Source organism: Mus caroli, unplaced genomic scaffold (assembly GCF_978045245.1).
Source record: "Mus caroli unplaced genomic scaffold, Mus_caroli_1 scaffold_17, whole genome shotgun sequence".
NCBI classification, from domain to species: Eukaryota; Metazoa; Chordata; class Mammalia; order Rodentia; family Muridae; genus Mus; species Mus caroli.
Window position 1 is genome coordinate 88,621,302 of NW_028227272.1, and position 23,454 is coordinate 88,644,755.

General features: G+C 41.3%; 2 protein-coding genes across 9 annotated transcripts in view; one reads left to right on the top strand and one right to left on the bottom strand.

Annotated features, from left to right (window-relative positions):
- Son (SON DNA and RNA binding protein) overlaps positions 1–13,844 on the top strand; it is a 31,807-nt gene extending 17,963 nt beyond the window's left edge. For 2 of the 7 annotated variants that reach the window (XM_021184620.2, XM_085832333.1), the window contains 6 exons: positions 5,270–5,380; positions 6,125–6,241; positions 10,220–10,367; positions 12,175–12,246; positions 12,356–12,471; positions 12,912–13,844. In XM_021184620.2, coding sequence (XP_021040279.2) covers positions 5,270–5,380; positions 6,125–6,241; positions 10,220–10,367; positions 12,175–12,246; positions 12,356–12,471; positions 12,912–13,070 — 723 coding nt within the window. In that variant the 3' untranslated portion in view covers positions 13,071–13,844. Of the gene's footprint in view, positions 1–5,269; positions 5,381–6,124; positions 6,242–6,705; positions 9,593–10,219; positions 10,368–12,174; positions 12,247–12,355; positions 12,472–12,858 lie in introns of those variants that run through there. The other 5 variants (XR_015045758.1, XM_021184621.2, XR_003835161.2 and 2 more) reach the window with 5 other exon arrangements.
- Positions 1,348–23,428, bottom strand: Donson (DNA replication fork stabilization factor DONSON). Of its 2 annotated transcripts, XM_021184628.3 has the most exons (11): positions 23,095–23,428; positions 22,478–22,558; positions 20,828–21,031; positions 18,952–19,130; positions 18,274–18,452; positions 17,377–17,455; positions 17,150–17,254; positions 16,723–16,921; positions 15,743–15,955; positions 14,679–14,824; positions 1,348–1,606 (listed from the first exon to the last, which is right to left on the bottom strand). In XM_021184628.3, exons 1-10 carry the CDS (start codon positions 23,398–23,400, stop codon positions 14,687–14,689), a joined length of 1,683 nt encoding a protein of 560 aa, XP_021040287.1. In that variant the 5' UTR covers positions 23,401–23,428; the 3' UTR covers positions 1,348–1,606; positions 14,679–14,686. The 2 variants fall into 2 exon arrangements, with proteins under 2 accessions (XP_021040287.1, XP_021040286.1); XM_021184627.3 differs by lacking the exon at positions 1,348–1,606 and having other exon boundaries at positions 13,828–14,824.
- Positions 23,429–23,454: the final 26 nt, after the last annotated feature.

Consider the following 23,454-nt stretch of genomic DNA (forward strand, 5'->3'; position numbering starts at 1 on the left):
GTTGGACTTAGATACCTGATGCCCTTATGGACTCCTTTGTCTTGCAGTTCTGGGATATGTAGGTCTGAGAGACCTCAACTCTTCACTTGAGGTTCCCTACTTTGGCCATAAACATTTTCCAGTAAACACTTGCAATTCTACAGATAAATCTTATGAATCAAAGTAAACAGAACTCAAACTTTTTCATGCAGTACTTTCCCCAGAGAAATTCAAAGGCGACATTTTCACTGTGTTTTTTTGACCTGCGGCATTTTGAATGGGAGCAGTTCTCTATAGTAATGCTGAACCTAAGTGCCAGTGCGGCTAGCTGATTTATAGTTAAAGGTGGTGGTCAGTATTCCCATGGAGTTCAACAAGAGAAGCAAACTATCCCATCACCAGGGAGGAGAAGAGAAGCTGGTTTGGAACAGTGCGTTACAAGTTTAGTGCTCATTTACTAATCCCCAAATCAGGCTACTGCCACATCTCAGGAGGGAAAGCTAACTGACATTTACAGCTAACTTAATCTTCTTGTAGAAGCCGGATATAAACCAGGTGAGGGCTGTACAGATTTAGATGTCCTGATATGTGCGCTTTTAGTAATTTATTACAACGTAAGCATTGAAACAGTTGGAAAGAACATAGATAGCCAGGCAAGAATCTCCTATGTGGCCAAGACTGAGTAAATTGTAGAATTGTTACAGATTTCCCTGAGAGAATGAAGGATAACTGTTGAGCCATGGGGAAAGAGCTTAGTGTACAGGTTAGTTATACTTTCTGACCAAGAAAAAGTATGATTATAACTTAGGACTGCCATCTTCACTCTCATCACTCATTGAGGCATTAGCCTCATTTCCCATCAGAAGTTAGGTTCTCAGTGAGGGGCAGTGTTGAGAGAGGATGGCAACACTGCACAGATGGAAGGCTCCCCTGCTCAGGTGAATAAAGCTGATGTCGTCCTTGGGAGAGGCGTGCGGGTGAGCTCGGATCTGCTCAGGCAGAGATTTGGACTTGGACTATAGAAAGGAACTGCAGAATCCTGAGCTTTTTAAGAGCAAAGGGACAGAATTGATTTGCATTCAAATCTGTATTTCTGTGACAGTGTTCAAGGTGCCAGAGAAAAGCTGACAAACAGTAATAGGCAGTTGGCACTTAGTAGGTACCTGCGGGTACTACTTTGTAGTACTTAGGGTTGTACTTAGGAGTACTTAGGTTGACACTGGGAGCAATGACCCTTCTGATTCTAGTAGGGCTTCAAATGAGGCTTGCTTTGTTTTTTGAGTAACATTTTTTTAAAGGCAAGGTAGTTTTTAGAAATCAGTCTTTGTTGTTTTAATAAGTATAACTGAAGTTTATAGTTCTCCAGTCTTGACCATAAAACATTTCAGCAAAGATGACAGAATTTTATCTTCATAAGGGCTAAGTTGTCTTTGTAATTCCTAATCCCACAACTGTCTTGCACCTGAGTGTGCTGATGTGAGCGAATAGACACGGATGGAACTGCATAAGTCCATGTTGTGGAAAACGACTCATCAGATCCTTCTGCCATAGCATCGTCTTCCAGAAACCAGCCAGGAGCATCCTCAGGAAGGAGGGACTACAGAACGTTCACCAGATTTGTGTGAATCTGAGTTATAAACAAAAAAGTTGGAAAGTATTAAAAGAGCAGTCCTCCAGGGCAGTTGTTGAACAAGGTCAGCGCAGGTCATTGTTCAGGGCATTAGAGTAGAACAGATGTGCAAGTGGGTGATCCGACTGTGCTCAGAACCACTAATCTGGGATGTACACATACATTTGCTTTAGAGCCGCCCAGCTCTAGTTATTGCTTGGATGTTAACAACATTTCTGTCTCAAGCAGTTTGTCGGGTTTGTATTACTGGATCTATCTACATCCTATTAGCTAAAATTCTCTTGAAATTGGAAGCTCTTAGTTTATGAAGTTTACCAGCAGTAAATCTTGACAAGGATGAAAACTGCAACTGCAGCAGAAGTACAGGCTCTTGGATTAGACACTCCAGAATGATGTGGGGCTTTGTGACTCCTGTTTCTCTAGATTTTTATAAGCTGTTAATCCCGAATTTCTCTGAAGCACTTAGGAGAAAAATATTAATTCATTTAAATAAACTCAATTATGCTATACAATTCTGAATAATAAAAATATTCACAATTCATTAAAAAACAGTGACTTAGAGATGTTCTATGTTGATATGCCTTTTCATTTTGAAGTTGACAGCATATTGTATAACCAGTCCATTTTAATAATTTTGTTAACTATTGTAAATGCTTTATATGCTCGAGTTGTTTTTCTTTAGGTATTTTTTGTTAGATTTTCTTTTATACTGTTTGAGGTGACTGCAGTCGCCTGTGTAGAAAATAATGTAGTTTAGCCTGCCTATCACACTTAACTTTTTACCTTTAGCCTTTGTCTATCAGTCACTGAAATTCTGTGAAATTCTTACAATACACTCTTTTTATTTATAGAAATCCCTGGGCTTAAGCAAAGTGGATGGAGGAGAAGTTAAAGCCCACACTGTAAAAGGGAGCCTTGTGTGTGTGCGTGTGTGATTACAGGCCACGAAACCAGATAACTTGCAATAGTGGCAGTTTTTAGAGGACCTGCGAGCAATGGGATTGTTATTAACGTGAGGGAGGGAGACTGAGCGGTCTCCTGGGTAGTACCTAGAGTAGTGCTACCACGTAGTTCCTTTACAGACGCATCTCAGACATTGGGAAGCAAGGTGACCTGCTCATCTATCAGTGGAAACAAAGTGTGGTAATAATGGGACAAATGTCTTACAGAGTTTTTAAAAATTTCTTAGTTTGTAGAAGGGCTTTATCTTGGGACATTTTTCATGTTTGTTTAATAGGCTGGTTAAGATTTTAAAACTTTTAAATGTAACAATCATCAACCATTAATTTCCTGAAATTCTAAGTTGTTAGCTGTGTAGATTTTTTTTTTTTTTGGTTTGTTTTTTGTTTGTTCATTTGTTTTAAGACGTGATCTCAACATACCTTTGGCTGGCCTGAACTCTTTATGTAGATCAGGCTGGCCTCAAACCCAGGGCCATGTGCCTCTCCCTCCTAAGTGCTCGGATTAAAGGTGTGTGCCACTATGCTCAGCCAGCTCTTGTATTTTGTGTTTTAATCAGGCTATGTAACATTTGGTTTGGGGACTGTGGTTAGTCCTTTATGTTTTAGTATATAATATGGATTGCCTCGAAAAGCTGGGTAAAATATTATAGATCTTAAAAACTTTCCCTCATCTTTTGTGGTGCTGGAGATGTAACCACAGTCCTGTCCTTGTGGGGAGATAGATGCTCTAAGGTGACTCTCCCAGCCGAGGCTGTCCTCACGCTCAGTTAGGATGGGGACTTGGTGCTTCACTTGCTAAGCCTGCTGAGTAACTGCAGTTGTACTAGGAAACAGTTGCAATTTAAACATCAAGGTCATTATATTAAACATGCCTTTTACAGTGAAATGTAAATTTCATAGGAAACTTACCAAAGGTCTGTTTTGGGCTAGAAGGAGTAGTTATGTTATTTCTCAATAACATTTCCAAGAAAAATATTGTAGGTAAAGATGTCTATAAAGGATGGAGAAGATTTAGCTTTTAGAGCTAAGTGCATTTTTTTATGGCTTATAGTTGGAAATTGGAGAGTCTGACTGGAGTGAGCAGACACATTTTCCCCAGTGCCTTAGATTTTAGTTTCTCCCTGGACCCTAACTAACACCCTATCACTTAGATTTGCAAATTGTTCTTAAACCAAAGCCATGAGATCGTTCACGTCTCATTTGGCGGCTTGGTGGGATAATTCCACTTGACAGTTTAGGTGACGTCTCAGGGAGGCCTAGGGAACATAAATTTTGGTTTGAAATAACTATATTCACATTGAAAAACCCAGGAATCACATGGAGCACATTCTTGAGTTCCGGGATTAAATCAACTCACAGTAAAAACAAAAGGTGAATACAGTGTGTTGGTGTGATTATATATAGGTTGTCTTTAGGCTTTAAAAAATATTGGGCCTGGATAATTTACTAAGCAAGTAAGAGCTTTCATTCAAAGTAAATAGTCTAATAAGCACAAAATATGGGCTTTTTTGCATTTTATGTCAGAAAAGTATGCTTTGTAGAAAAATGATTTAGTCAGAGTCTTGGGTAATTTTAATAAAGATAAGAGAAATAATATATAAGGGAATTTGAAGTTGGAAAAAAGGACACTTAGTTCTTATACATAAAATATTATTCTTAGTCCTAATAGATTTATTTTTCTAGGAACTATACACAGTATACAGTGAGATTTCATCAGCTTCTACTTAAAAAAAAAAAGAAAGCTATCTTACTGATTTATTTGTAATTTGCAAGTAGTATCTACTATTGATTCTTTGTGAAAAAAGTAATTTCTTATATCACATATTTTATAAAAAATTATGTGAAATAACTGGAAAGTACTGTTAGGTTAAATGATGAAAAAATAGTGTGTGGATAGAACTGAGTTCATGTTATAAACAAAACTCAAATAATTTCACAAGGCTTTTGGTCTGTGGTTAAGCTTTAACAAATCTGATAGCTAAGAATTTCCTTTAAGGGTGGCTTTTAAAAAGTTAAAATTACATCTGCTTACCACAAGGGCTTTGTTTCCATCTTATAAAGAAATTGTACCTAACACACACCAGGCCACTGAACTACACCTCAACCTTCGCCTTAGGTTGAAGAGGTGGATTGACAGTATTTGGGGGGAGGATTTATGGTAATAAGTGTTTGTAAATTCAAATTATCTACTGAATGTTTATCAAGGTTGTGGGTTCTCAGGACCAAAGCCTATCCATGCCCAGCTCTGCTCCCAGGAAGCATGGTGGTGAGGGAGAGCCATACAGATTGTTGTGGTGGTCCGTGTGCTTATCCACAGATCTTGCTCACTACTCTGGAAGTTACAGTCATTATCAAGTAGAGTATGAGGAATGAGTAAAGGTAAAACTACCATCTTAAATGAAGTGGCTTGTTAGTACAGAGCACAAGTTACAAGTCCATAGTGAAACGCAACAGTTACAGTTTGATATTGTAGACAATTCACAGATGAAATCAGTCAACTTAGTTCTGCCTCTCAATACTTGATGACTGACTTACCTTAAATGTCTTCTATTTTCCAGGAGTGCCCTCTTTGCCTTTTGAATCTTCTCTTTTCCAAGAATCTTAATATATAGACTATTGTTTATTTTTTATATGTAGCATCTAAGAGTATTAGGGGACTGTGGTAATTTGGGATAATTATCTCTGTTTTCTTCCTTAGCCTGTGGACATTTCAACAGCAATGAGTGAACGGGCACTTGCTCAGAAGAGGCTCAGTGAGAATGCATTTGACCTTGAAGCCATGAGTATGTTAAACCGAGCTCAAGAACGGGTATGTGGCCATCTCTAATGCTTACATGAGAGTCTCACTAACTAGATGGCTGAGTCATTACAGGGCAGGCTATGCTCGCAGGGACTAGACTGTCAGTTTATGCTTGTTACACTTGGTTCATAGGAACTCAAAACGACCTGACCTAAGAATCACCGAGAAAATGCTCATTACATACCGTGGCTAGGATTAAGTCTTACATGAAGTATAACTGTTATTTCCCATGTTTTAGCAAAGCAAACTTGCAATACTAGGTATGCATTAAATGCAGTATAAATGGCACTTGATTGCATTACACACTAGTTGGTTAGCGATGTCTACTTTTTAAAAAAATAGTTTTCTGTTGATCATTTTTTTATATTATGCCTAGATAGGGATAGCTCATTATCCCATAGGAGTAGCCAGCGATTTAGACTGTCTTGGCATTCATGTGAACACCTAGGTATGATAGCTCAGATGGCAAACAGAGCTTTGGCCATGACAACAGTTTTCCACCTATCTGTTATTTTAAAGAAAGAGTGTTATAGTGATAATTTTTTGTTGGAGATACAGGGAATACCTTCCATTGCGTTAGTGGATTTTATGGAATGCTATAACACTTATTTGAAAGACTTAGAAAAAAATAACACTATTTGGCCATTTTAGGTACCAAATCCTTTTTTTCCTCAGTGAATTAAACTGTTACCAGTGTGGCACTTTGATCAGATCAGTAATTTGACTTAGTGAAGATGGCTTCTTTTTCCTCAGATTGACGCCTGGGCTCAGTTGAACTCTATCCCTGGGCAGTTCACAGGAAGTACAGGAGTGCAAGTCCTGACACAGGAACAGCTGGCTAATACTGGTGCCCAAGCCTGGATTAAAAAGGTACAAACTGTCAAAAAATACAAAGCTAAGTTGTTTTTGTGTTGTTTTTGTGTTTTTATAATAGTACATTAGAAATGCAGAGGCAGGTAACTAACCTAAGTTCCTGAGTAAATCTGTGTGTATGCTCCAGGACGGACACTGACGACGGCTGGAGAGCCTGACACAGGCAATGCCAAATGTGTAACTAGGGCTCAAGAGCCGCTCACTTTGTATCTGAGGTTGTTCTTTTGCTGTTGGTTTTGGTGGGGGTGGTTTTCCTTGACTGTTTTGAATGCTAACTGTAGCAGACGCTGTTCAGATACTCTGCAGTTCCTATTGGACTACTAACCTAATCATTTCAGAGCAGTGCTTCTCAACAGCTTTCATCATGGGATACTTTATTACAGGCTTAGTTTTGGTGGATCACTATCCCCAAGAACCCTTTGCCACCCTAATATTCCATTCCTGTCCTTGTCCTCTCATAGTGCCTGCACCGCCTATAAATGCCTTTGCTCCTGCCTCCTATGACGTCTAGCCCCAGGTCCCTATATGGTGGTCAGCTATTAGATACAGCAAGTGGTTGGGAGGCCCTAATTAGTGCTGCATGTGGTAACCTTGTCCTGGGACTGAGAGGCTGGAGGGGGGGAGGGTGGCTTGAATGTGGGGTGGGCAGTTGTGAAAGGGGTGGTAACAGGGTGGGATGGGCTGGAGATAACTATCTGTGGACCACCATTTAGGTCCTGGTGGCCTCTGGTGATCCACAGGCTCAATTTGAGAACCACTGACTTCATGAAAAAACAGGATATGTAAGACCTAAAGTCAAGGGAGAGGACGGACATCCCATGCTGCGAAGATGTAGTGCGCCCACCCGGTCTCAGGTTCCTGCAGTGGGATTTGTCAACTCCACCTACGGCTACCTCATTGTTGGGGGAGTCTTAGGTGGTTATAAAGGGGTTTTCTGAAGAAACAAGGTCTGCTGAAGGGCTGTGGTTTGGTTGGACGGGTGATGGGAAATTTGTTTCAGGAAACTGGGAGGCTGCGTGGTCTCTCGGATTGGGAAGGTTTCTTTGTCCTGCTGTACTCCTGACTCCTTGTGTGATCGTGGGCAAGTAATTCCTTGGAATTTGTGTCTCCCAAGTGTCAAGGGGCTGGAGACAGGGTCTTGTAACTGCCTCAGAGAATGGCAGAGAGAAGGGTACTTACTGTTTGTAGAACTGGAGTGAGTGTTATTCATGGGTGTGCTCACGTTTTCAAGAGAAAGTTTGGGTTGTCTTGGACATTTAATACCATAACAGTTTCATAGCAGAAGCATTCATTACCTGTGAGTCTCTTATTAACAGATTAATATAAGGCACCATACATCCTCATTGTGCTTGCCTGGTTTTCCCCTTAAATGGTTGCACGAATATATACCTAGGGATTAGTTTTGGGGAAAAAAAGGAATAATAATAATTGGATTTATTTTATATACTAATACTTTGTATAAATTATGAAAGTGATAGTTGAAAAGTAGGGAAGAATTACGTGATCAGTTTTTTTGTGACATTGGATTTAAAACTTGGGACCTCGCATTAGGTTGTAATGAGTAAGTTTCTACCACAGAGCCCCATATTGAATCCTTCATTCATCTGGTGCTAAGGATTACAGGAAGTTAGGTACAAAGTATTTTTGAGTATTTATGCACATAATAGTTGATGCACAGTGCTTGGTACAGAGAAGCATCTGTAAGGACGTTGACTGTGAAGTGTGCTGCAACTGTGCTTCTGTATAAAGAAAGAGCAGGTGAAGGCAAGTAAGGTCCAGGGTGAGGCTTGACTTCACAAGTGGCTCCCTAAATACTTTGTCCTGAATATACTTTTGCTGTTTTTCAGTTTGTAAGTAGTCAATGTTTACTTGAGCCTGTAAAATGAATTTGCTTTATATTTTGTATAGAATATAATCTAAAAAGCAAATCATTTTGCTGCGTTACGTGTTCATCAGAGCAGGCTTTCTGTCCGTTACAGAAGTCAGCAGTAAAAGTAGAACAGTTTGTATGCACTCGAGAGTATCTGCTTCATGAAAACCACAAGAGCGCTAGTTTATTAAAATGGGCCAGGACATTTAGAGGCAATCATTTCATTCATAAGTTTTGTTTATACCCATTAACCAACCATGTTTAGAAGATATATTGAAAGGGTCATTTGGCTTTTTCTTGGACCAGCACTGTCATTGTGTATTAAAATCCACAGGGAATGCCAATAAACACCCTCTGTGTTCTTTAGTTTGTTTTAGAATACTTCTAACTTAATATAAAGGAAATATTTCATCAGTATACTCATTCATTCACTAGTAAAATATTTAAAAGGTAATTGATTCAAAGGACCTTTATTTTCTCAAATGACTTAGGACTTGATTTCATAATAATTGTTGGTTATTGTGTGATCTCATTAGATTAAGACAGGTTTTTTATACTGGGAATAGAGGGATGTGAAGATAATATAATAGCAAACAGAAGCAGAACTGGAAAACGGGGTTAATTGGGGATTTATATTGTACTCTGTCTGTACAGCTGCCCTTTTTTTTAGGAGTGTTTCCTGGAAAAGAGGGGGAGATGAACCCGGAAGTAAGTAAAGTCATTCTAGGTGTGTAGCATCAAGGCAGTTGCTATCCAAGTACCAGCTAACTTTTCTTTTTATACATCCACAATGCATGGCCTGCACCAAATGAGGAACTGAACCAGGGGTGTGTTTTTACCTCTACAGCTGCCTCCTTCCATCAGAGCACCTTGTTGAACTTAATGTCTAGTCACATGTCATTGGCATGTTTTCTTCCCAACATTTAATTATAAAGCTGGGAAACAGTGTATGCATCTTACTGTACTGTAAAAACGTGAGTGTTAAGTATTAACTTACCCAAAGAAGGAAATACGTGCATACTTGCTGATTTTGTAATGACTGGATATATATTTGGCAGAGCATTAACCTAAAATGCCGTAATGATTGGAAATAAAACATGGTTCGGAGATGTTTCAATTAGAAAGAAACAAAAGCAAACACACACAGTTCAACAGCAGAATCCATCACTGGTAGATTTGCATTGATACTTTTAAAAAGTAAAAAGAGGCACTGGACATTTCTTAACTGGAGACCACTGACTGCTGACCGTGCTGGTGCACACAGTTGTGCAGCTTAGGACATTAAGTGCTTTGCTGCTTTGATGGAAATTATGGTTCAGTGGGTTGGATACAAGAGAGATGATTGTTCACAGAATAACCTGTGAACTTTCACCCCTCTGTATGGAAACTTGTTTCAGGGCCAAATCCTTGTAGCTGTCTTCTTGCCCCGGTCAGTGCCAGCCGTACTATTCACAACACTGCTGCTACCGAGGCCTAGGTATGTAAACATTTAAGGAGTTTCTTAAAAGCCTTTTAACATCAAGCCAGGTCTTAGAGGAATTGAGTTACGTGTGGTATACTTACAGGGTGTTTCATGTGCTTATCTTCCAGCTTATTTACATGTAAATTTATTTTGTTTCATAGGGATTTTCTAAGTAAAAATATTGATACTTGCCTTATAATAGAGTGGGGAAGAAACCTGGATGACAACTGTATGTTTCTTCAGTGTCCAAACTTTTAAAACAATGTCTAGGCTTTACTCATAAATTAGGTTACCTGAGATAATATATTGACTGTTTTAACATTGCCTTCTTTTTATTTTGCAAGCTAAGAAGAGATACCAGTGAACCTAAATAGTGGACGAAAACAGGAGTGCTCCTGTTGTTGTTGTTGTTTTTGGAGGGGGGCACCGAGGGGCTACTGTTACAATTGCCATTTGACTTTCAAAGTGTTGGTAATTATAATTAGAACATATGCTACAGAACATGTTGAGTATAGAAGAACTTAAGTTGAATGCTATTACAGATCTAGACGTAAGATTTTCTTTTCTTAAGTTACCATTAACTCTGTATTTCAGTTCTAACTGTAAAATGGGGGCATTTTACCTTTTTTTTTCCTTTGGATAGGATCAGTTCTTAAGAGCAGCCCCAGTAACTGGAGGAATGGGAGCTGTTTTGATGAGAAAAATGGGCTGGAGAGAAGGAGAAGGATTAGGAAAGAACAAAGAAGGAAATAAGGAACCCATCCTTGTTGATTTTAAGACAGACCGAAAAGGTAAGTTCTTCCTGAAGTTAATACTTTTTCAGTTATATACTTGAGCCTCATTACCTCTTTGTCTTTTAAAACAAAACAAAAAACAAAACCCTATTTTGGTCCTTGTGACCATGAACTAGATACACAAATAGTGAACAACTCTTTGCTGGAGAAACCTTTTAACACATTTTCCACACATATCAGCTTATTTCTACAGATGGATAACATACTAGTTTGAGCTTTTAAAGGACAACTTGCCTTGTGTTAGTCACTATTAGGAATGAAAGTCTGCATATGACTTAAGAAAATGAATCTTGTTTTTGTTGTTAAGAGAGACCACATATGCTTGTTGTCTTTTCCCTTGCTACATTTATTGTATATGGGTGCATGAATGATACGCCAAGCATCTTTACCCATTAAACCATCCTCTTGATCCATCGTCTGTTTTTAAATGGTTTGTCTATGTGGCTGTTTTGTCTGTGTGTGCCCATAGAGCCCAGAGGAGGGCCTTGCATCCCCTATGGTTGTGAGCGGCCACGTGGTTGCATGGAATCTAATCAGTGCTCTGGAAGAACAGCCACTGCTTGCAAACAGCTGAGCCGTCTCTCCAGCTTGTTTGTTGTCTTCTGAGACAGGGTCTTGAGTGGCCTTGAACTTGTAGTTATCCTCTGCCGTGTCTGGGGCTGCCTGCGTCAGCACTGTTGGTTTATTCGCTTATCTTTATTTCTGAGGTGTTACCAGGCAGATTCAGGGAGGAGTCACCACAAGCTGTTCACTGACTTCATTGTTTAAGTCCTTAGGTATTTATATGGAGGCTGGGAGTGGTAGTGCATGTCTTTGATCTCTTAGGTTTGAGAGCTTGCTCTACTCTGAAAGTTCCACCACAGACATGCTACAAAGAGAAATCCTGTCTACAATTCTCCTGCCTTAACCTTCCCAAAATTTTGGATTATAGGCATGTGCCACACCATACAGTTTAGGCCTGATTTTTAAAAACTTGACAAGAATCCATTCAGTGTGTTAGAATTCTAGGGCACATCCACATGGAAATTCCTCAACACAATGTAGGTATGGCTTCTCAGACAGTGGCTGTGTCCTAGAACAGGTTTGAGAGATACATAGTCTAGTGTGTTCTTAACAATGGATTAGCCGAATGTTTGCTGTTTAAAGACACATGGAAAGTGGGAAGAACACTGTTGGGGCTTTATGGCATTATTCCTGTGTAGTGAGTGACTGCCTTTTTCAGGAAGATGTTAACTTAGGAATTTGTTAGGACAGCGGGTACTGACTTGATAGAAGATTTCGTCTATCTTCCTTTGTATTTTGGGCGACCACATTCTTTATTCGCTGTTTTAAAAGATGATGAATTTGTAAAGTTACTTGTAGTTAGTAGCTACCACCTTAGAGTTTTAACTCTGAGATGCTCACGGATACCTGACACTCATCTGTACACGCTGATGTCGCGTCATTTGGGCACTGTCCACCTTCATTTGGGAGGCAGTCCTACTGGCCTGGAGCCCACGAGGGACCCCACCTGCCTGTCACCCTAGTGCTGGGACTACTAATCTGTGCCAACACAGCTGGCTTTTCTGAACTCAGGCTCAGATCCTTATGCAAGTGCTGTGTTGACTGAGCTATTTCTCTGGCCCCTTTAGTTTTATCTCTTCGTAGGTATATGATTATAAAGGAAAATTAAGACTTGTCATCTGAGGATTTTAGTTGAAGGAATGGGTTTTTAGGTTTCAGTAGTGAGAGGTATCTTTTCTCCATCTATTACATTTTTAGGTGTAATAGTAAATTTGCCTTTTTTTTCCCTTCTCCTCTTAAGGTCTTGTTGCAGTAGGAGAGAGAGCACAAAAGCGGTCTGGGAACTTCTCTGCTGCAATGAAAGACTTATCAGGTGAGAACAGCCCTGCTGACCTGTTCTTGCTTTTACCCATACCTTCAATTCACAATTCCTTGCAAAGTTGATGGGAATCTTTTATAACTAGTTGTTTTTCTCTCTACAGGCAAACATCCTGTGTCTGCCTTGATGGAAATCTGTAATAAGAGAAGGTGGCAACCACCTGAATTTCTCTTGGTCCATGACAGTGGCCCTGATCATCGCAAACATTTCCTCTTTAGGGTAAATATGAACTTACATACTAATTACATATTTATGATAGAGGGTTAAGGGATGAGTGTGATATAATCAGTATTAATATTCTGTGGGTGGGTAAAGTGGGTTTTTATAAAAAGGGTACAAAATTAAAGGGGGGAGGGTATGTATGGGCGAAATGTATTTTCTAGTGGAATGTGGGGATACTTTTATTAGGGCTTTTAAAAATAGTACGGAGACTTGCATTTATTTTGCAGTTTCCTTTTTAAAATCATTTGTTGCTTCTGGGCTGAGAGTAATTTCTATAATGTGGGGTTTGTAATTTATAGTTATTTTTAGAATTTAGTGAAAAAGTACAAAGCTAATAGATATTAAAGTTTGATGCTGTTCTTATTGTATGTTTTTCTTGAATAGGTATTGAGAAATGGAAGCCCTTACCAGCCCAATTGTATGTTTTTCTTGAATAGGTATTGATAAATGGAAGCGCTTACCAGCCCAGCTTTGCCAGCCCTAATAAGAAGCATGCTAAAGCCACAGCAGCTACTGTGGTTCTTCAAGCAATGGGCCTTGTACCAAAGGACCTCATGGCTAATGCCACTTGCTTCAGGAGTGCCTCACGTAGATAGATTGAGGTTTTATATTAATCATTCAGATAATTTTACTCTGCATCACAATGTATTTCCTCCTTAATGTTGTAAATATTTCACAATTTAAGACATTGTGTAAAAAGCAATCTGTACAAACATCTCCAGGCTTTCGTTTTTGTACCATGGAAATTGTATTTAACCATACAGGGTTTTGGTATGTTTATATTGTTTACCTTAGTGATGTATTTGTTTAAGTGGCTAACATCAAAACAATTGTTTGAGGGCATCAGTAATATTCAGTGTGGAATGTTAAATAACGCTTTTATACTGTATTTTGTACTATGATGTAACTTCCCTTCCTTACGGCTAGGCTGCTGTAACACTTGCCTGTAATCAGTGAAGGGCTGTGCACCTTGTACTATTTCACAATGGGTTCTGCTGGACAGATACTGGGCCAGTGTTATTAAGGTAGTGAAGCAAGATCTGTTCCACAGGGCTAATGCCACCATCTCCCCCTTTTTGTAGAGATTACTAAGAGAAAGTGATACATTGTGTCATGATCAGTACTAAGTCCTGCATTCCCATTAAAGCCACTTGACTTGGGTCATAAGAAGGAAGTCAAAATGGAAGTCCAACTAGAATTTTACTTCAGAGGCCAAGTACATATTAGTATGGCTTGAGTTGTGATATAGTTTTACTTTGATGTGCATTTTGAATTTCAGCTACACCTAGATAGACGTAAATAATAAAAATGCTGTAACCAACTTATCTAATAAAAATTGGCAACCAGCCGCTATTTTGTTGACTGAGGAAGTTTAAGTTTATGTTAATTTTTTAGGGTCTGATAGAATATTCATGTGTATTACAGTGGTATTCATATGCTATGTCTCTAAACTTTATTTTCAAAAGCTTAAGGCCCAAATACAAACTTCTCTGGAATAAATGTTGTGTCTTATTCTCTGGCTTTTATGGAACACATATAACTAAGCACTATTTGTTTCTTACCAATTCTTGTGATTTCTATGCACGTTTATTTAAAAATGCTGAATTTTATACACACATGCAAACACAGATTACCTGTAAGCATACTAAATAGTATGACTATAATAGTGTGACATGACTGAGCACCCAGCACTTAGATGAAGTACAAAATAGCCTACCATCTGACTTGACACATAAGACCAAACAGAGCAGAGGAACTAGAAATCATTAGTAAAAATGCTGATTTCCCTACGTCTTGAAAGAACTCACTGCTCGTCTAAGGTACAATGTGGATGCTTTTGTTCTGAGCATTAGTCTCCACTGGAATAATTGCTACAGGTACTCTCAGTTTCTCAATTGTAATAAAACACTGACTTTTCCACTCAGGTTAACAATAAGTTGCAGGGATAGAACTCTTATTTGAATTATCTGAGGTATTAAGGAAGCTCCTTGCATCTTCATCTCTGAAAATGTATGAAAATAATAAAAGCAAAATCTTGATTTAAAACCTAATGCTATTGCATGTAATAAGTTAATATAAAAATGTTTAAGAACATTTCAGTATTTTAAAATATATTCTTCCAAACGAACTTTAAAAGCCAGAGGCCTACGAATCTTGCATTTCCTTGCTAGGAAGCTTTTTCCTCAGATTCCTTTTAGGCTTACTTTGGTGTTCAGGATCTCCAATTTAAAATGTAGTCACTCATTTCCACACTCCGCAAGGATGACTTCCCCAGCACTGGCGTCTGACTGAGCTGCTCCAGGGTTTTAGGATGCAGCCCACAGTTAGCAAGGTCCTTATGAGCAACTTTCTGCAAAAACACAAGTCCACAGCCATAAAGCACATTAGTTCTTGAACACCGAGGTTTTGTTGTTTTTAAAAGATTTATACAAGTACACCAGAGCTGTCTTCAGACACACCAGAAGAGCGATCCCATTACAGATGGTTATGAACCACCATGTAGTTGCTGGGAATTGAACTCGGGACCTCTGGAAGAGCAGTCAGTTTTCTTAACTGCTGACCCCTCTCTCTTGCTGCTTGGAACACCAAGTTTTTAATAATCCCCATAAAGACTTGCCAATAAATGGCTCAGTCAATCACAGCTAGAAGATGATCCTAATAATTTCTGTAGTATGAAAATCCTAAATTAACTAGTCTATTAGGCTTGATAGATACCGGGCCAATTAAAGGACTGTAAACTATCTTTAAAAAGTCAATCCAAAATAAGTAACTAAGGCTTGAAGATGGTTTAGTGTTAAAACACTTGCTGTACAAGTGTGATAACCAGAGTTGGAGGCTATCTAGAACGCCCAAGAATGCTGGGCAGACATGGTTTGCACTTGTAATTCGTCTGAAGGTGGCACACAGAGACCAGCTAGCAAGACTAGCCACGTTCGGACATTCAGGTCTTGAGGAAAAAACTACACTGATGACCGAGGTAGAAGAGCAGCTCGGGGTGAGCTCACTTACTCCCAGGTACGCTTAAACACATGCAGAACTGCAAGTTATGTACACAGACATGAGAAACGGGAAAAATAGCTGGGGTAAATCCGTATTTCCATAAACTACAAAGGAATCAGGAATTAATATTTAGCGTTTCCTAAATTCGTGAAATTTATCTTATGTGCATGTAGATATTAATTTGTAACTTGTTTTCAAACGATATAAATTTGGCATAAGTGACATTTACCCCAGCAAGAGGATACAGGGTATGACTGAGTCTACTTACTCTGTCCAGTTCTTTATCCAGAGACAGGCCAACATTGAATACTGCAGTTGGCTCGTGTGCATACAGTCCTGCAGAGAAGGACCCTCTCTGTGAAGATCGGAGTAGCATGCTCATAGAATGCAATGCATGAGGCATGACAGGACCTGTGATATCCAAACTAAACTTATCGCTGTATCCAGAAAGAGCTTGCGTCTTTACATTACTGCTCCGTGCCTTCAGAACATTTAAAAAAAAGTCATGTGGTACAGAAAATTAGTAAAAGGGATTTGACATAACTCATGTCACCTAGCTCTCAAGCAAAAACAAAACTCCTGTGAATTCGACTTGGATCAAGCTGCTTGTCTAGTAGGCCTCTTCCCCCATGCAGTCTCAGTGCCGACACAGAGCCCAAAGTATGCAAGAACAGTTTACAATTATGAAAACTTGTTTATATGCTATATATATACACACCACACACACATATACACACACATTTTTTTGAGATCGGGTCTTACTATGTAGGCCTTACTGTTCCTTAACTCACTGAGATCTGCTTGCCTCTGCCTCCCGTGTGCTGGGATTAAAGGTATGGCCACAACGACTGGCCTTGTATTTTCTCAAATGTATGCACACCCAGTTGTGCCTGCTCTCTGTGGGGGTAAGAAGGCATCAGAACCCTTGGCACTGAAGTTACCAATGGCTGTGACCACCATGTGGGTGCTGGGAACTGAATTTGGGTCTTCTGCAAGAGCAGCCAGTGCTCATATTTAAATACTGAGCCATCTCCCCAGTCCCTAGAATTATTTTTTAAAAATTGAGAATTTGAGCTAGGAACGGTGGCACTCGCTTTTAATCCCAGCACTCAGGAGGCAGAGGCAGGTGGATCTCTGTAAACTTGAGATCAGAGTGGTCTATGTCCAGGACAGCCAGAATTACAGAGAGCCCAGGTTTACATAAACAACCAAGTTGCTGGACTGTATGTAGATGAAGTAAACACTTACCTTAAGCATTTGCATGGAGGCACCTCGGAAGGCTACTGGGGATAAGAGAGTGGGTGGGAGACCTGCCTGTGCACCTGAGGTAGCAACTAAACTCTTGCAGTTGATCAAAAAATTGAGCAGTTTGAAGGTGTTGAGTCCTTTCACCAGTACGACAGACTCAGGTCTGTGGTCCATTTGTACTTCATGTTTTTCTTTACGTCTGAAGACAACAGTCAAGGAAAGCAAAAGTAACCCACAGAGGCGCAGCCAGCTGCCTGGGTGGGCGGGCTCCAGAGACCTGGGCCTTCCAGTCTCAGTCACAGCTTGAATGAAATGCTGACCATCTGAATATGAGAAACCAACAAACACTCATACTTGAGCAGCAAGGACTGTGTTAAACCAGTGTTAGAATCCCTAACCCAGTGGAAGTTCTTAACAGAAAGGATACAGCTTGATAGAGATCACGTCTGGCTTCTTAATTTGATCTTGCACGCCTATCTCTTCCAGCCAAGAAAAACTCTCCTCTTCATCTTCGTCACTGACTGTCTGCTCCCTAGGAAACTCTATAGTTAGAAGCACATAGTCACAGAGCTGATGCTGTTACAAACCGACGGCCTTGAGTTTGAATTAGAGAACTCATGAAAGTGAATATGCAAAGGGCTTATGATTACGTACTCCTCAGATTCCAGGCTTGGGTCTCGAACTTTCTTCTTAGGGCCAATTTCTTCTAGTAAAGGCAGAGAAAATTCAATACCTACATCAGAAAATATAATCCAATTTTCTTCCATTAACCAGGAGTGTCCTACTTTCAGGCTACACAGACTAAGTTTTCTATAAAAAGGGACTTGTCTCTCCTTTCTGCCCTTTCTAGACCCACTAACTGAGCAGATAGCATGGTTTTAAAATTATTAAAGGAAAGGTTAGACGATTTTTAATATCAAAGAATCTAGGACTGGTGAGAGGGTTTAGTGGGCAGAATCTGCCAAGTTTTATGACATCTGAGTTCACATCCTAGAACTCACATTAATGGAATGGAAGGACTCTTTGAAGCTGTCTCTACATGTGTGCCTTGGTATGTGTGTGCCCACAGAAACACATGCATACATACAAAATAAGTGTCCAATTTGTTTTAAAAAGCAGAGTATATTCAATAAGGCAGTGCCTTACAGGACCTAATGTGTGCTTTACCTCAGAGTTCAGAAAGGGGACATAAGTAACTTCCAGACACATTTCAGATGCCTTGACCAGCAGGGAGAAAAGGAAAAACAAAACTAAAGCTCATAAAATACTGATGACCAATTATAAAAGATGAATTTTTTTTTTTTTTTTTTTTTTAGTGCCTATAGGTGTTTGTGTCCGGGAACCACTTATGTGTCTGGTGCTTACAGAGGGCACATCTGATCCCCTGGGGCTATAGTTGGAAGGCTTTTAGCCATCACGGGGATGCTGGGAATTAAACCCAGGTCCTAGGTAAGAACAACCCATGCTTGTTAACACGAAGTCTTCCCTCCAGCCCCTAAAGTTTAGCATTTAAGGCAAGAGGAGTCTTGCCTTCAAAGCTGCAGCTATTACCTTCGTTTCTCATAGCTTCTCTTAAGCCTCTTGTCGTAGGGGATATGAGCGCCGTGATCACACTGCTTCCAGCCAGTCCTGCTGCCCGGAACAGGACGGTGAACTGATAGGAGCAGACGTAGAAATAGGGACAAAGCTTTGTCCTCAGCAGGTTATACAGAGACGTGAGACTCACAGACCTAGGGAGGAAGGAAGGGTTTCCAGGTGTTAAAATATTTTAAATTCAATTCTGAATGAATTTAATTGTTAATTAATTTTTTTCTAACATGTAGATAAAAACCCAACATTTCAAATACTGAGTTGAGTTTCTGAAGTTGTGTAATTTTGCATTTGAGGGCTGCAGATGTTCTTTCAAGCAGCTTTTTTACCTGGTCCCAAACCATGAACAACTTCTGATGAGAAAGCATCGACTGACAAGAAGCTGGAAGACTTACCTTTTGCTCTGTTTGTCCAGGACATACATTATACACTGTGTACTATACAGCTGATAATGGTCACGTTGGGAAAAAGCAAATGTAAGTCCTGGTCACTACGTGTCTGACAACATCCCCAAACACAGAGAGCTACTCAGCATCAGCCCTTCCGCTGACACCCAGCCGCCAGCAGGGAGAAAAGGAAAAACAAAACTAAAGCTCATAAAATACTCCGCACGCTCACCTCTGCAATGCGCTATCTTACCAGTCGCTCATTAAAGCATGCTGCAGGGTCTCATCAGCTGACCATGGGCTTGTCTTTGCAGCCATTTTCCTATCAGCTCCAATTCGAGGGAAGAGTGGCAGCCATGAAAAGGCAGGGTGAAGCCAGTAGACCAGAGCCTGCTGGAAGGCGCAGCGCAGCACAGTGGACAGTTTGGGATCCTAAATTTCAGTGGGGAGAGAGGTGACTTTTACTCACCACGAAGGTGACATTTCACTAGAAACACTGAACATATCACACACTTAGTCTAATCAATTTTCTAAGAAGATTTTTATTTGTTAGTTGGGGATAAATGGCACACACCCTTAATCCCAGCAATTAGGAGGAAGGATGACCTACGAGAGGCCAGTCTGGACTGCATAAGGAGTCCCAGGAAAGTCAGGGCTATGTGGAAAGATTGTGCCTCAAACACCCCCACCACTCCCCAGAAATGATTTTTATTTTTAATTTTTTGTTTGCCTGTACTATATTATAGGTGCCAGTAGAAGGCCTGGAGCTGGAGCTCTGAGCAGTGGGAACGTGGGTCCTCTCTCAGGAGGAGCAGTGGGAATGTGGGTCCTCAAGAGGAGCAGTGTTCTCTCTTCACCTCTGAGCCGTCTTTGTAGCCCAGTCTAAGAATTCTTAGTACAATAATTACAAGGGAGACCTTAGCAACTGCTAAGAGGTTAAAATGCAGCCCACATTTGCTTTCTGGACAGCAAAGTGTGTGTTGACCCCGCACTGGAGAGAGCACACTCGTGGAGATGGGACATTCTGTCTCTGCCTTCCCTGAGAACAATGGCGAGCTACTGGATGATCGGAAGAGGGGTGTGCATGGAGGACTCTTCCCATAGGACAGCACCAAGTCCCCCCACCCCTGGGGCATGCAGCCTCAAAAGTAGTGAACCCCACTAAGTACAAACTTTCCTCATCTATTTATCCAGAAATATATCTTAAGTCCTATTTTCAGCAAACCGTTACAACCTAGTCTGCATTCATGAGCTGCTTCATGATAATTAAACTACTCTGAGGCCATTCTAGAATTCATTTATTATTTAATTTATTAAGAACCACAGTATACCCAGCACTCGAGAGGCAGAGGCAGGCAGGTCTCTGTGAGTTCGAGGTTAGTCTAGTATATAAAGTGAGTTCCAAGACAGCCAGGGCTATACAATACACTAAGACCCTGTCTCAAAAACTGACAAACTTAACAAAACCACAAACACCAACAAACAATGAGCAAAACTTCATCAGCTACTGTAATTCAATTGTCTATGTTTTCTTAAAAACCTAAGAAAAGGATGGTTTAGAGAGGACACTGCCTGCCTACACTACTGTTTTATCTCCAGTCTCTAGCTGTACTGAGCACTTCTTAACCTGACAAACAGGAAGTGAAAGTACCTTTTGGGAGAAATGACATCAACTTCTGGACTCTATACATGTCAGAAGAACAGCTCATGTTACATTGAGGAAAGAGCCTTCTATACTTAATTTGAAACACTAGCCTAGGTTGACAGGGGCTGGAGATTAACAGCATTACAGGAACCTGAGTTTGGAACTCGGGACCCAGACAACAAGTTGAGATTATCCTGTGCCTGACTGTGACCCCAGGACTGAGGAGAGTGGAGCCAGGAGAGTTGCTGGCATGGCCATGCCACCAGACTAGCTAAAGAAAATGAGCCCTAAGCTCATACAATCCCTGTTTCAAGGCAACAAGGCAGAGAAGGAAAGACCGGGACACAAAACTAGATCCTTAGACTCTGTCCTGATACCTGCAATGTGCAGACGCAGACACACATACACACGCAGACACACACACACACACACATACACACGAACATACATCCCTTCCTCTCAGGCTCCTTCATTTCGGACTTACCTGTATACTCTGGGGTAAAGTCACTTCTGTTGCCCTACAATGCTGGACAAGTCCTTGGGCTTCTTCCTGTGCTTTCAAATGATCTGCCCAGGAAAAGGGTTGAGAAGAGGTGAAAAGGAGTCGGGTTTTAATACTCCAGTCCACAGGTAACTCAGTACCATCTGACGACCAAGTGTCCGATTCAGACAACGATACACGTTGACTCTTAGGAAAACAAAGAATACAAAAATTAGTATTTCAAGGAAAATCTTTTAATAAAGAGGTATCAGTTCTACTCCTGGTTGCTAAATGTCAAAATTTATGAATGGTCTAATATTAAAAATGGATTATACCTAACAAGTCGGGAGGGAGGTAAACTAAGCTATTGAGAGGTCTCAGAGCACAGAGATGACTCACTGGGTAATAGCACGTGCCACTAAGGCTGACAGTTTGAGTCGGAGGGAGAGAACTGACCCGAGAGGACATAAAGTACATAAAGCCAGGTGGGGCGGGGCTGGAGGGTCCTGGCTCACGTCTGAGTTTTCATACTTCTATACTATAGACAGCAAAGTAGAAATGTTTCCAGTATCCATCCTCTACCCCCTCCCCCCCCCCCCAGCCCCAGAGAGTTTCTCTGCATGGCGCTTGCTCTCCTGGAACTCACTCTTATAGACCAGGCTGGTCTCAAATGCAAAGATCCACTTGCCTCTGCCTCTAAGCCCACTTACGTTCTTAGTATTTAAAAAGTCTCTTGTAAGGCTCAGAACTATTGAGACAATAGTTTAGAGACAAAAGCTCTTTCTTTAGGCTTAGCAATCTTGGTAGAACTTTTAAAGGGTTTTAAAAACATTACCTGCAGTTTAAAAAAAAAAAAAACATACAAAGAAAAAACAATTATAGTCAACTAGCTGCACAAGTCCGTATTGGCCACTCCCTTAGGGAACATCATACAAAGATCCTGTCAGGGAACTGCCTCCCGAAGACTATGTGAACACTAGCATGGGTCTTGGGCACTCTCAGCCTGTTCCCAGAGGGGGAAAAATGCATCTACCTGTAACTATGAGCGAGGGAGGGCAGACTGCTTCTCAACTTGTAGGAAGTGTTGGGCTTGATCCCCAGCACAAAGCAGGCTTTGGCCACCAGAGCCCATGTCTAGTATCAAAACACCTGTATAGAAATAATCACTCTCAAGTTTCTCTTTTCTTCTCAGAGAAGGTTCTCATGTGTCCCAGGCTGGCCTCAACTGTCTCTGCATCTGAGGATGCTATCAAACGCCTGGCAATCCCTCCTTCAGTCCACTGAGACAGCTCTAAGTGTGCAGCGTCGTGTCCCATGCGATCCATGGGATTCCTGGAGATCTCCAGCCCCGAGGTCTTTCAACATTAGGCAAGCATTTTTACAAACTGAGGTTCAGTCCCAGACTTTGAATTCGTTCCTAGAACTAATTTTTTCAAGAGAAAAGCTTTTGAGAAGTATGTTTATTAGAATATACATTATATTCAGCCTTTTGAAAGTATTTCCTAGGCTAAGCCATTGAGATGGCTCAGAAGGTAGAGGCACTTGCTTCTGGCCTACCTGACAACCTGAGTTCAAGCCTCTTACTCGCACAGTGGAGGGACTGACCTCTACACACACACTTGTGGCACAAAGAAATGTAGTTTTTAAAAGTACCTGGGACAGTTCCGTGCCAGTTCTTTCATGAGATGAGGCGTCCTCCCACAGCAAGTTATTTTCTTCATTGGGATCTAGAAGCTGAGGGTAAGAAACGAGTTGTCCTTTTAAAACCTAAGCGATGAGGGAATGTGAACTATGTAAGGGCTCACCTGGCACACCAGTTTCTCAGGAGAGTGAGTGGAAGCTCACATCCATACTGTACCATTTGTTTCACTGCAGATTTGTGCCTGAACATATCTAAACGGGAGGAAAGGCCAGACTTTGACGCATTTAATAACTGATACATAAATCTTAGACCAAAAGTTCCAAAAAAGCTTTATGAGTAAAACCAACATTTGTAAATTCTGACCCGATTTATCTTCAACAGTCCACAGTAATTTCAAGTGCCTGAGAAAAAGGTCTTGAAGGATGGTGAGAAGGCAGATTCTGTGGCTTTCCATCCCAGTTCTGAGGACTTTTCGAGCCACCTTCCCGTGTATCCATCCCTAAGTCCTTCTTACAGGTCTTCGAGGGCAGCCACCCCCTCCCCCGCCCCAGCTCGGGACATCAGCCTGCGGCGGCTGTTCGCGCCCATTCCCACCCCTGACACCCGGCTGCCGGACGCGGAGACTCACCGGGCCCGACGCCCCCTGAGGACCGCGGAGCGGCTCTTCGCTGGCCTCGTCGGAGACTCGCGGCCGGTTGTCCAGGCGGGCGAAAGGGTTCCTGCGGGCGATGGTCGCGGCGGCGCCTCCTCTGCCGCCCGCGGTCGGGAAGGGGCGCAAGGGCAGCCCAGCCGCCAGCGCGGCGCGGCGGGGCGCGGGCTCCGGCAGTGAGGCGGGCACGGCGGCACCATGGTCCCGAGACCTTTTCCGGCGGAGCCGCACGGTCTCAGGCGGCCTCTTGAAGCTAGGCGAGTAGCCGGGCACCGAGACAGCCATTGCGCAGCACCGAGGCAGCTCCGCAGCCCTGCCGGGGCTTCCCGCGCGCCCCGG